The 14116-nt window shown below is 45.9% G+C and overlaps 1 protein-coding gene and 1 non-coding gene across 4 annotated transcripts in view; one reads left to right on the top strand and one right to left on the bottom strand.

The window, feature by feature from the left end:
• Positions 1-3950: 3950 nt before the first annotated feature.
• LOC137532046 (Fc receptor-like protein 5) overlaps positions 3951-14116 on the bottom strand; it is a 238957-nt gene continuing 228791 nt past the window's right edge. For 2 of the 3 annotated variants that reach the window (XM_068252154.1, XM_068252157.1), the window contains 3 exons: positions 13199-13243; positions 9830-9972; positions 3951-4568 (listed from right to left, as the gene is read on the bottom strand). In XM_068252154.1, the coding sequence (XP_068108255.1) occupies positions 4521-4568; positions 9830-9972; positions 13199-13243 (236 nt within the window). In that variant the 3' untranslated portion in view covers positions 3951-4520. Of the gene's footprint in view, positions 4569-8106; positions 8225-9829; positions 9973-13198; positions 13244-14116 lie in introns of all 3 variants that reach the window. The other variant, XR_011023844.1, reaches the window with a different exon arrangement.
• TRNAT-UGU (transfer RNA threonine (anticodon UGU)) lies at positions 8592-8664 on the top strand. Its single transcript has one exon. It is a non-coding gene; the product is annotated as a tRNA-Thr (tRNA).

Below are 14116 nucleotides of genomic sequence, written 5' to 3'. Positions count from 1 at the left end.
ACTCTAAAATATTTGCATATCGCTGACCATCCCTAGGAGAGAGTGGCCTCTGCAGTGGAGTGTTTATCTGTGTCTCATTGACCATCCCTGCTGTATTTATAAATATGGAACACCAAAACATCAATTAGCATTACAATAGCAAAGGCTGCTACACACTTTTAATCATGATCAGGCATGGGCAGCGGAGGAGTGCTCTAGGTGCCCAAGCAACCCCCTTTTTAAATATCCATAGAAAGGCCCCTTTGGCTGCAAAAAGGAAGCCCCACCCCAGCAGTGATAAGCTCTGCCCACTGCATGTGGGAAGCCCTGCCCACAGGAAGATCCTCCCCATTTGGGACGCTTTGTAGTAAAGAGGTTCCATACAGGAATCCTAGTAGTGTAACCATCCCCGCAGCTGTGTGGGACCAGGTAAGATGGTGTCGCTGACAGCAATGACTTCTCCGTCAACCTTGCACCCACAGTGACCTCTCCCTCTCCAGGATATTAGCACTGCAGTGATCCTGCCTCCCTCAGCACCTACATTGACCTTTTCCCTCCCCCAGCAGCTCCCTTCCTGTCCCTAGCAGCACCCACAGTGACCTCCTCACCCAGCACCCCCAATGACTTCCACTTCCTGTAGCACCCACACTGACCTTTACTTCTCCCATCATCCACCAACGCCGCTCCCCCCCCCCCCCCCCCCCCATAGCTGGCACCTAGTACTCACATGGCACCAAGTACCTGTAGCCAGCCCTAACATTGCACCCAGTACAGGCCCTGGTTGGATAAAAGATTTAAACCCAGAAAAATGCAATACAAACGCATAGCATTGCGTTTTTTAAAGGGCCAGATTAAAAATGTCTTTTTACCTTATATTCATCTGAGGCATGTTTGCCCCTGCTAAAACGCCGCTTTCCCGAGGCAGAACGAGGTATCTTTACCCCCCAAATCACCCCTGCAAAATCCACGACTTTCTTGGTCGTGGATTTTGCTGCTCATGGAGGCAGAGCTTTCGGCTGCAGCTCTGTCTCCATGCGCGTCTATCAGCCGGCGGATCTCCGCCTCTCCCCCGCCCCACTCTGTGAAGGAAGACAGAGGGGTGGTGACGGCTCTGCTTCTATAGGAAGCTCTCCCCGGGCACCATGGAGGGGATTTTTGGGGGTAAAGACCCCTTGTTCTGCCGCGGGATAGCGGCGTTTTAGCAGGGGCAAACATGCCACAGATGAATATAAGGTAAAAAGCCATTTTTAAAGGGAAGGTTCAAGCAAAAAAAAAAAAATGAGTTTTACTTACCCGGGGCTTCTACCAGCCCCATGTAGCCATCCTGTGCCCTTGTAGTCACTCACTTCTGCTCCAGTCCCCCGCTAGCAGTTTTCTGACCTCGGAGGTCAGGGCCACATTGCATACATTTTTACGCATTCCAGCTAGTGCAGGAACAAAAATGTACGCGTTGCACCACTAACGCGTAAAAATGTATGCGTTAATGTTCCTGCACTAGCGGGAATGTGTAAAAATGTACGCAATTCGGCCCTGACCTCCGAGGTCAGAAAGCTGCCAGCCGGGGACTGGAGCAGCAGTGAGTGACTACGAGGGCACAGGATGGCTGCATGGGGCTGGTAGAAGCCCCAGGTAAGTGAAACTCATTTTTTTTTTTTTGCTTGGACCTTCCCTTTAATCTGGCTTTAGAGTCTCTTTAAAAACACAGCACGTAAAAAGCGTTTTTCTGAAGATGCATTGCACCACTGTGTACAGGTCATGTTTTTTGTTATTTTTCCAAGGGCTTTGCGATTTAAAAAAAGCATGTGCTTTTAAAAAGGCAGCGCAATGCAGCCAGTGTGTACAGGCCCTTGTGCTACATACAAGCTGGAAACACAGTAAGCAGGGCAGAAAACCATGTGTTTTCTGCACTGTGAGTTTTTCATCTTCTGCTGCACTTTTGCTTGTAATTGCATTCTACGTTAGTGTTTTAATGCGTGTTTATTGCATTTTGCGTTTGCGTTTTTGATTTACCTAATCAATAGAAAAAATACATTAATATAAAAAAAGCATGCAATTGTGGGGGGCCCTAGAACTCCTATTACTCATTCCCTATATCTAATATATTCTCTTTGCTTGCTCATACATATAATCCTATAAGGCCCGGTTCACATTATCGGTGAGCGGATCCGGATGGCCCAGGTCCGTGGCCGTTCACATTGTGAAAATGGATCTGATCAATGATTGTCCGGATCCGTTTTCACTCGGCAATACATACCTAATCTTCTGCAGCAGCCGGCAGTAGAGACTTCCTCTTCTTCCGCTGTGATTACGCAGCTCGTCATGTGACTAGTCACATGACCCGGAAGAAGACGGAAGCCTCTACCGCCGGCTGCTGCGCACGATTAGGTATGTATTTTGCCTCCCTAGCCCACCCGCCCGGCTGCTGCACCCTCCCCTCACCCTCCCGTCGCACAGGATCGTGTTGCCCATGCCCCCATCCCCTGTGGAACAGTCCGTTTCTTCACTAGTGTGAAGAAACGTTCCGTTTCCCATTGCCCGCAATGCTGCTGTATTTTTTTTCCGGCTCCGTTCCGACAGGCAGAAGGGTCTGGAAAATTAGGGCATGCAGAATTTTTGGGATCTGGGGGCCGAAACGTACAGAACGTACCCATACCAACGGACGCATGTGAATGGACCCATAGGTTAACATTGGATCCATTCACATCCGTTCCGTTTGTACAGTATACGGAATACGTATATTACGTTCCGGAAAAAAACGCCAATGTGAACCGGGCCTAAGAGATAGAAATACATACATACATACTCATACAATCATAAGTGTTAAGAATCGCTTTGTACTGTAACCAGCAAGGCAATACCATAAGGCTTCGCAGTGCTTAGTTACATAGTTACTATGTGTTATTACATGCTTTTTTTTCTCTACATCTCCATTGAGATACATTATGTGCATTTTTAAAATCTTCCAATATAAAACGTACATATATGTACCGATGGGGTTTGCATGCTTGATTGATCTTTGGATATATGTATCTTTTTGTGATCCAACAGACAACAGTGTCCCAATGCAATGCGTTACCGCATAATGTGTGCATTAACAGTGGCAGTGAAGCATACTTCATGGACTGTATGCAACCTGACTATAATGTGTGGTGCGATTTTTTTTCTGTTCTGTTGTTTTTACAGGGAATGCAACGCAACTTCCGTTGTGATTCTAACCTTAGACCAGTGGTGTCAAACTCAAATATAAAGTGGGCTGAAATTAGACCCTTATACAGTTTCCTGGTGTCTAGTGGTCCTCCATCCCTCCCCTATACAGTTCCCTGGTGTCTAGTGACCCCATTCCTCCCCCCCATTCTCCGGTGTCTAATGCCTCCTCCCTCGCCTATACAGTTCCCTGGTGTCTAGTGATCTCTCTCCTCTAGGGATGATCACAGATATGCAAATTTTTCTGAGTTGATGCAAATTTATGCTAATTATTATGCAAATACAGTATATGCAGCTTGAAAATGGACCAGCCAATTTAAACCTGGGTTTAAATTGATCAGTCCATTTTTAAACTGCATACATTTGCATAATTCTGAAAAAAATGTGCATCTCACTGATCACCCCCACTCTCCTCCTATACAGTTCCCTGGTGTCTAGTGCTTTACCCCCCCCCCCCCCCCCCCCATATGGCTTCTCTGATTCCAGAGTCGGCCAAACATAATGCAAAGTGGGGAAACCACTCGCAGGCCATGTTGGATGGCTCTGTGGGCCAGAGTTTAGCATGTAAGCCTTCAGGTGGCCACTGATGATCCAATCTTTTTTTCATCCAATTTTACCAAATCTATGTAGTATAAGGGTAAATTGAATATTTTGGAATGGATAATATAGGCAGTTCCCTTATATTACATAGAAATGGTAAGATTGTATCATTATTAGTGGCCACCATTGCAGTGATCTAAATAGAAAGTAATCTTCAGGTAATCATAAACTGAGAAAATGGTTTATTGGTGAGGATTTTAAAAAGAGGATGCGGTGTGAACTGGTTAACCACATGCTAAACATCCAATTTTTATTGCCCAATTTTACCACCTCCAAGTCGTATGGGGGCTCATCAACATAATCTGTTTAAAGTACCTGAAGCGCTCCCCCATACTGCATGAAGGTGCTGAAAATTGGTCAGTTATTGGCCAATCAAAAACTGGATGTGTATATCCGCCTCACACTAGTTGCACCTTCTACTTTGGAGGCTGTATGCCATGCTAATACAAAAATGTCGCCATAGCTTTCAGACGCGCACAAGCTAATTCAAAAGAAGTAGAGGCAGTGGATGGCTTGCTAATAATTTTGAGTTGATGCCAGTTGCATGATAATTTGTATGAAGCTTGGATTTGATCAAATCTAATTGATAATTAAAAATTGCATAATCGGCACAGATATATTAGCGTCTTATTGGCCATTGCTAGAAACTAGGTGGGTCGATCACAAGGTCCTCAAAAGTCTTAGAGAGACGATAGGATGCGTGTTGTGGTCAGACCTACTTCCTCCGAGGATCAGGTTTAATACACAATGGAATAAGGTGAAGAACTGCATTTAGCTGGGGGTTGCTGAAAATGAAAAAAAAAAAAAGTTGAAGAAAAATGAGTAGGAACAAAGAGGGGAGATATTCAGAAACAGGGATTGCAGCATTTGAGTGATCTATTTTTAAAGGGGAACTGAAGAGAGAGGTATATGGAGGCTGCCATGTTTATTTCCTTTTAATCAATACCAGTTGCCTGGCAGCCCTGCGGGTCTATTTCTCTGCAGTAGTATCTGAATCACACCAGAAACAAGCATGCAGCTAATCTTGTCAGATCTGACTTTAAAGTCAGAAACACCTGATCTGCTGCATGCTTGTTCTGGGGCTATGGCTAATAGTAGTAGAGGCAGAGGATCAGCAGGGCTGCCAGGAAACTGATATTGCTTAAAGGGGAACTGAAGTAAGAGGTATATGGAGGCTGCCATGTTTATTTCCTTTTAATCAATACCAGTTGCCTGGCAGCCCTGCGGGTCCATTTCTCTGCAGTAGTATCTGAATCACACCAGAAACAAGCTAATCTTGTCAGATCTGACAATAATGTCAGAAACACCTGATCTGCTGCATGCTTGTTCTGGGGCTATGGCTAATAGTAGTAGAGGCAGAGGATCAGCAGGAGGGCCTGGCAACTGGTATTGCTTAGATGGAAATAAATATGGCAACCTCCATATCCCTCTCACTTCAGTTGTCCTTTAAAGCAGACCTGAACTCAGAACTTCCTCTCCGCTCTAAAAGATAAGCAACAGCATAATAACCTTTAAAGAAAAAAATATTTCTTACAGCTGATATAACTCTGCAGTGCCTCTACTTCTTGCTTTCATGGAAGCAGAAATAGGGTTAAAGTACGCCTGACCTCGTTTGTAGATGTTTTTAATATTTTTTTTTTATTAGCTGTGCTGTGACATAAGAGTGACAGCACAATCCTCCCCCTTTGGCTCCTCCCCCAGTCCCAGCCATGATGCAGAGCTCAATGATGGGCGGGGAGCAGAGCCTGAACAAGGTCCTCCAGCACCCGAGGCTGAGACACCAAAGTGCGCCCCTCCATCCCTCCCACCCCAGCTGTCACACACTGATTGCTATTAGACTAAGAGGGCCACAGGGCTCACAACCTCCCCAACACCTTAATATCTAGTTATCTGGCTTGCAGTCACTGCCATGTATCCCCTTTTCTTATTTCTTTCTGCTTCAAACACAATTAGGAATGACAGCTGAATGAATTCTGCGCCCCCTCCTACACTGCGCCCTGAGGCTGGAGCCTCTCCAGCCTATGCCTTGGCCCGGCCCTGGTGGGGAGGCAGTGTCAGTACTTCCTCCTCTCTGCCTGCCCTCAGGAACGCCCCCTCAACCCGCCAATATTAGTTCCTATCTGCACAGCGTGCTGCGGAGCTGTGCTTTATGTGGTCCTGAGGTAATTTAGTTCACGATACGTGCTATTGTCACCAAAATTGCTACGTATGTTAGAATATTGGGAACAAGGCAAACATTTTTTTTTCTTCAAAAAGTAGTTTTTGAAATAATCGATTTTGCAAATACAAAGGAAAAATTGTTTTTAAACTCCTTTTTTGAGTTTAAAAACCCTTTCCTTTGCATTTTCAAAATCAATTATCTCAAAAACTACAAGTTCTTTTTTAAAATATTTTAACCACTTAAGGACCATAGGCTTACACCCCCCTAGTGACCAGGCTATTTTTTTACAATTCAGGCCACTGCAGCTTTAAAGTGTACCAGAACGGATAAAAAGAAAACGTTTTATACATACCCGGGGCTTCCTCCAGTCCCATCCGCTCAGATCACTCCTTCGCTGCCGTCCTCCGATGTCTGCAGCTTCGGGAACCGGGTCCGTGACAACAGTCGGAACCAGTCTACGCAGAAGAAGTGTGCCCTCTACATATCTCTCCCGCAGCCGCTGGAAACCGCACACTTAGGTCAGACTGGCTCCGACTGACAGAAGTGACGGAACCCGGTATGGAAGCTGCGGCGTGGGAGCAATCAGAGCGGACGGGGCTGGAGGAAGCCCCAGGTATGTATAAAAAGTTTTTTTTAAATCAGCTCTGAGTCACTTTAAGGCCCATTCACACTTAAAATCCCAAACCGCTAGCGTGGTAAAAATCAATGGACACTTCCGCGATTGCTGGACACATTTTAGAGCGATCGCGGTCAGCGCTTTATAAGCACTGTACCACAATCACTCCAGAATTGCCTCAAAACTGCTGCAGGTAACGCGTTTTTCGCTAATCGCAAAATGCCCGTGATTGGCGCCAATTGCAGCAGTGAGAACACTGCCATAGGGTAACACAGCACTAGCGCCTTAAAAAGCGCTAGCGATTAGCGGGAATTAAGTGTGAATGGGCCTTAACAAACAGCTTGCTGCAGGGCCATATTATGTAGCACACATATAAATCTAACCCCCACCCTCTCCTTTTCTGCCCACCAACAGAGCTTTTTGTTGGTGGGCTCTGATCAGTGCTGCAGGGTTTTGTTTTTTATTAATTTATTTCTAATTTTATTTTAAATAAATATGACAATTTTTTAAAATGTATTTTTCCTCCCCCCCCCCCCCCCCACCGTCCTCCCCCCAAGAGTCAATCAGGGCGATCCTCTCTCAAAGGCATTAGCCTATGAGAGGGGATTGCTAGTGAGCCACTGCAGGGGACAGCCAAGTGACAGGGCTGTCCCCAGTACAGCGATGCACTAGATCGCAGTGCTGTACAATAAAAAAAAAACAAAAAAAACTTTTTTTCAGTCTGCTAGTGCCGATCACCGCTGGCAGACTGTTGACGGAGCTCTCCTCCTTCACTCAAGCGAGGACGTGTGTGCAATCCCCGCTGATCTCCTCCCTTAGGGCTTGACGCCGTTCAGCGTTAGGCAGGGCCGGAGCTACCATAGGAAAAAATGGGCAATTGCCCCAGTGCCTGTAGGGGCCCCCAAGGCGTCCCTCCAACATCTTAGCTGTTGCTCCCCAGGGACTCTGCAGAGTCTGTTAAGTTGGTAGGTGATTTGGGGAGGGTCAGCAGCCAGCTCAGGGGCCCAGGAGGGAAATTTGGCTGCAACAAAGGGCCTCTAATGACACTTTTTGGTCGGGAAGGGGGGGGGCGATTGGGGCGCCCCCAGGCTAATTTTGCCCTAGGGCCCAATTGTTACTTGAACTGGCCCTGGCGTTAGGCAGTCCTGGGGAAGCCATCTTGCAGACACCAATTGGTGTTAGGTGGTCGCAAGGAGATTAACTTTTGAAAAATCTTTTCTTGATTGTTCCCAATATTCCCTGTAGCAATTCTGATGATGATAGCATGTATAGGGACTTTGCTAGTAACAGCTAAAATCAGCATGAAATTACGCAACATTTTGCGTAATTATGTAAAATTATTGCTGGATTATGCAAAATTAACTGCATGTCCATCAATTATGGAAAATTATGCAAAATTTCATGCAATCTTATTTAGCAGATTACGATCATCATTATGGAATAATTAGCGTCTCACTGACCACTCTTAAAGCCCGGTACACACAGCCAATATTAATTAGACAATGATTGGCCAATTTAACCACTTCCATGTACTATGAGAGCTTACCTGCATAATCTGTTAGCCCTTATGCTGGGTACACACAATGCATTTTTCTGGTCGATTTTCTGTCTGATCGATTCTCCGCTCAATTTTCCCATCTTTTCTTATCAATTTCCATTCACGTCTATGAGAAATCGACCAGAAAGTCAGAAATAATATCGGACATAATGAAATTTATCTATCAAACCATCTATCTGCCGAAAAAACGTATGGTGTGTACCTAGCATCAGGCTCCATGTAGGTGGTAAAATTGGTCAGTGACTGGCCAATCAATATTGCATGTGTGTATGCACCCTAATGATGGCCTGTATAGAGATGTGTTCTGCAGCAGAGCTGACGAGGGTGTGGCGTGGAGGTGTGTGGTTCTGTGGCTGGATCTAGTAGGCTGCCTCGTCACAGGCTGCTGCCAGTGTGACAACAATCTGGCCAGGTGAGTCACCACACCCTGCATTACACTGATGAAGTGAGGTACACCCAGCTGAGTCCTGTCTGGCTCCATAGCTCAGGGGTTAGAGCACTGGTCTTGTAAACCAGGGGTCGCGAGTTCAAATCTCGCTGGGGCCTACACATGTGTTTTTTTAAAATTTCCTATAGATAAGATGAGAATTTCTGGCATGATGAGGGGTAGCTTCGCATATCCTGGAATATGTATTCGCTGTATAAATGAGCACTGGGATCATGTTAAAGTACAATTCTGGCTTGAATGAGAACCAGCTGTAAGGACCCATTCACCCTGGGGATCGTAAGACGCTAGCGTTTAGGAGCAGAGATATTTTCACTTTAAACCTATTTTTTTTTTAACAGTATATTTTTGCACTTTTTGAGCAATCATGATTAGCGCTTTTTTTAACACTGTAATCGCTATCGCTCAAAAATATCAAAAAAGCGCTTCTTGCAATGCGTTTGCCTAAAATCGCCAGTTGTGACAGGCACAGGGCCGGCACTACCATAGAGTCAAAGGGGGCAATTGCCCTAGGGCCCCAGAGCCTGTAGGGGCCCCCAAGATGTCTCCCCCAACTTAACTGTTGTTTCCCGAGGCCCCTGCAGAGTCTTCAGCTGAGCCAGATAGTGTCAGCCCCTGCCTCAGGGTCCTTGGGTGGAAATTTGGTCGCAACAAAAGGTCCCTACTGTCGATTTTTGATTGGGAGGCCCCAGCGTTAATCCTGCCCGGGAGCCCCATTGTTATTAGAACCGGCCCTGGACAGGCAGACACTCACCTCCTCTGAGTTCCAGGTGCTAAAAGTCTCGCCTGCCTTCTCTGTATTGTTGCTGCTCTGCACTTCCTGCTCCTCACAACAGGCGCTAGAGCCCAAATGGAGAAGCAGGAGGTGCAGAGCAGTGACACTACAGAGGAGACAGATGGACCTGCAACGCATGGAACCCGAAGGAGATATGTGTCTGTCACCACTGCATCCGTAATGCTGCAGGAAAGGAAAGGGGTGGGGGGAGAGGAAATTTATTGGGGTGGTGGCAGACACATGGGGGCCCCAATGCATGCTGGGATAATTGCCCCCCTTTGCCCGTATGGTAGCACCGGGCCTGCGCGATTGTTTGCTTGAACCCGTATAGAAAGGATCAGGCCACTTTTTGGTCGCCTGCTTACAGAGGATCTTGCTTTCCTGACACCATTTTTCATTCATTCCATGGCGGCACGTGGATTACAGTATGTGCAACGTTCTTACAGCAATGGAACAGCAGAGCAGACATGATGCTTCTTCTATGGTGTTACCTGCAGTGGCTTTTTTTCTTCCCCAGCAAGGAGGGTTTTGGATCTCTTAGCTTTGTACAGCAGGAAAAGGGATACGATCAGAACCGGAACCAGCAGAAGTCCAAGTGTCATCCCTAATATCACATATGTAGAGTATCTGTTCCCTGTGGAAAAACAGAATGTAAGGATATCGGGAATCTCCAGCTAAACTGCAAGAAGCCCACAGCCATGTCACTGACTGTCCTCAGAGGAGCTCACTATCTAATCCTACCATAGTCATAGTCTAATGTTCTCCCATATTATTATTATTATTATTATTATTATTATGTATTTATATAGCACTGGCATCTTCTGCAGCACATTACAGAGTACATAGTCATGTCACTGACTGTCCTCAGAGGAGCTCACTATCTAATCCTACCATAGTCATAGTCTAATGTTCTCCCATATTATTATTATTATTATGTATTTATATAGCACTGGCATCTTCTGCAGCACATTACAGAGTACATAGTCATGTCACTGACTGTCCTCAGAGGAGCTCACAATCTAATCCCTACCAGTCATAGTCTAATCTCCTATCATATTATTATTATGTATTTATATAGCACTGACATCTTCTGCAGCACTGTACAGAGTACATAGTCATGTCACTGACTGTCCTCAGAGGAGCTCACTAATCCTACCATAGTCATAGTCTAATGTCCTACCATATTATTATTATGTATTTATATAGCACTGGCATCTTCTGCAGCACATTACAGAGTACATAGTCATGTCACTGACTGTCCTCAGAGGAGCTCACTATCTAATCCTACCATAGTCATAGTCTAATGTCCTACCATATTATTATTATTATTATGTATTTATATAGCACTGGCATCTTCTGCAGCACATTACAGAGTACATAGTCATATCACTGACTGTCCTCAGAGGAGCTCACTAATCCTACCATAGTCATAGTCTAATGTCCTACCATATTATTATTATGTATTTATATAGCGCTGACATCTTCTGCAGCACATTACAGAGTACATAGTCATGTCACTGACTGTCCTCAGAGGAGCTCACTAATCCTACCATAGTCATAGTCTAATGTCCTACCATATTATTATTATGTATTTATATAGCGCTGACATCTTCTGCAGCACTTTACAGAGTCCATAGTCATGTCACTGACTGTCCCCAGAGAAGCTCACAATCTAATCCTACCATAGTCATAGTCTAATGTCCTACCATATATTATGTATTCATATAGCACTGACATCCTCTACTGCGCAGAGGCAAGGGGGGGGGGGGGGGGGACTGGGGTGAGTGGGGCAATCGCCCCAGGCCCCGCACCTGAAGGGGGCCCCGCAGTCATGCCTGCCATGCTCATGCTCATTTTGGCGGTGGTGAAGGAAAGGTCTGCAGAAGTCTAGCTGTTTGTGTTCTGAGCAGTGTGTCATTAACAAATAGGGATGCTATTTCGGATTCCGCGGAAAATGCAATTTCCGCATTTCCGATGGGAAATTGCATTTTGGCATCGAAATTCAAAAATCGGTAATGCAAGTGCGGTAGGCGGATTTTCACAGAAATTTTCGCGTAAACCGTGGAAATTTCCGCCGCATCTAACATCAATTTTCTCAAAAACTACAAGGTCTTTTTGAAAGATTTTTTTTTCCTTTTGTTCCTAATTTTCTGTTTAACATTCCCTGACAATTTGGTGTTTCTAGCACCTATGGGAGCTTTGCTATTAACCTCTAAAGTCCGCATCATACCGCATTATTGTTGCCAAGACTGTCATAAGACCACATGTATTATTATTTGTGATACAGTAAATCTGGTGCTACTAGTCTCCCACCTAGATGCCAAACTAGCAGCACCAGATCTCATTTATCACGTGAAATCTACTAACGGCAGGGGAGCCTCTAGGCATAGGCAGTACAGGCCATTGCCTGGAGTGCCATTGGTCCTGGGGGCGCCATGTTGCTGGATTAAGCCACGCCCCCTGGCCTAAGCCATGCCCCCTGACTGAAACCATGCCCACTGGATAAACATTATGATTATTTTCTGGTGAAACGCTTCTGCAATACGTGTATTTTCTGGTGAAATGCGGCTACATTACAATTATTTTTGGGGGAAGGGGGGGTAGGCGCCACAGGTTTTCTTGCCTGGAGTGACAAAATGGCTAGAGGCACCCCTGACTAACGGGGTACTCTTGGCCACGGGTCCCTGGATGTACAGTAAGTGATTGTTTTCACCTCTTTTATTTGTTTTATTGCATTGGATTCTATGCATTCAAGAACATTAATCTCCCTGGCGGTATGATTATTTCCTATTTTAGGGTCTAAAAGCGATGCAAGTTTTGCATGCTTTTAGACTCTTAAAGAGACTCTGAAGCGAGAATAATTCTCGCTTCAGAGCTCATAGTTAGCAGGGGCACGCGTGCCCCTGCTAAAACGCCGCTATCCTGCGGCTAAACGGGGGTCCCTTCACCCCCAAACCCACCCCCGCAATGCTTGGTCGTAGACTTGGTCGTGAGTGGAGGCAGGGCTGCAGCCGTTATCCCTGCCTCCAGTCGCGTCTATCGGCGGCGCATCGCTGCCTCTCCCCCGCCCCTCTCAGTGAAGGAAGACCCTGCAGCAACCCCTGTACTTACTCACCTTCCTGGGATCCAGCGATGCAGTTCTCCCTCTGTCCTCCGGGTGGCGCTGTACACCTATAGTGAGATCCACGGTTGTCATCATGACGACATACGGCGATCTCACCAGAGCCTCCGAGGACAGGAAGAAGAATGGCTGCCGGCGTCTGGATCCCCAGGAAGGTGAGTCGAAACTCCCGCTTTGCGCTACGCTCTGCATTTACCTTGCGGCAGTCGCTCACCATGGGTCAGGCTCGGGGTTACCACTCTGAGCTGCAGATTTCCAACCCCGAGCCTGACTCGGGTTTCCGTTGAGGAGGTTAAAGGAGAGATCCAAGCTAATAAAAAAAAATCAAAATCCACTTACCTGGGGCTTCCTCCAGCTCCTGAAAGCCGTCCTCTGCCCTCGCCGCAGTTCCGCTCACAGCGGGTGTCCTCCGCTGCAGAAGCCGACTTCACCAGATTGGCTTCCGGGTTGGCTTCTTGTGCGCTCCATGGCGCGGGTCATGTGGTCTAGCCAACGTCATCAGGTCTGTACTGCGCAGGCACAGAACTCCTCTGGCGACGGCGCACATGCGTGCAGCCAGGCCTTGCATGCACAGTAAGCCCTGACTCCTGAAGTTACCGGGCCAGATTAAGGAGGAACATGGCGGCGGAGGGCAGCGAGGGACGGATCAGAGTGAAGGGGGCCTAGAGGAAGCCCCAGGTATGTATATGTCTGCTTTTATCCGCTGTCTCAGGTACACTTTAATGAAGTGACTGGATACCTGGAAACTCGGGAGTCGGAAGAGTTGGCGCTGCTTCAGTGTCATCTGCATATGTAATGATAAAAAAAAGGTTATATTTATTGAGTGTTAAATCACAACATACAGTACAATGAATAGTGATTGTAAATGACCTAAGGGGCCCATACACTGGTTGATTTTAGCCATCGATCGATCAATCAGAAATCGATTCTATCAAATTCCCCATTCGATCGATTTGTGTACGATTTCAATCAATTTGATCTATCTGGCAGGATGGAAGATCTAGGCCCATAGAGTTGCATTGGATCTAATGGTCTAATAATACATTAAAGGGGCCCATACACTCAGCCGATTTTTGGCCGATTGATTGATCGTTTGTAAATCGATTGACCAATCGATCGATTTGCGTTCGATCAATCTGACATGTTGGAAAAATGTGGCTTATCTCTGGAGATGGCTTATTAATTTGCATTGGACCTAATCGAAATCTGATGGCACCAAAATGCCATCAGATCAATTTAAATAGATTTCATACTGAAATCTATTGGAAACCTGTTTCTAGTAAAAAAAAAGGTTTTTAAACACATCAGATCAGAAAATCTACTGATCTATCTGCTGCTAATCTAACGAGTGTATGGCCACCTTTAGATCAAATTTCAATAGATTTCCAATAGATTTCATTCTGAAATCTATTGGAAATCTGTTCCTAGTCTGTGGCACACATCAGATAGATTCCTGTCAGATTTGACTTGAAAGGCATCTGACAGAAATCTGATGGTCGAATCTGCTGTAAATCTATAAGTGTATGGCCACCTTTAGACATGTTAGAAGTTACAGAGTACCCAGCAAGCTCATGGTGATCCAGTACTCCTAGGAGTTACAATGTTACCAGTTCAAACTGTCACCTAGGAGGAGAAGTGGACTCAATCCAGCCTAAAA

Source organism: Hyperolius riggenbachi, chromosome 9 (assembly GCF_040937935.1).
Source record: "Hyperolius riggenbachi isolate aHypRig1 chromosome 9, aHypRig1.pri, whole genome shotgun sequence".
Lineage (NCBI taxonomy): Eukaryota > Metazoa > Chordata > Amphibia > Anura > Hyperoliidae > Hyperolius > Hyperolius riggenbachi.
This window is presented reverse-complemented; position numbering and strand designations above follow the sequence as displayed.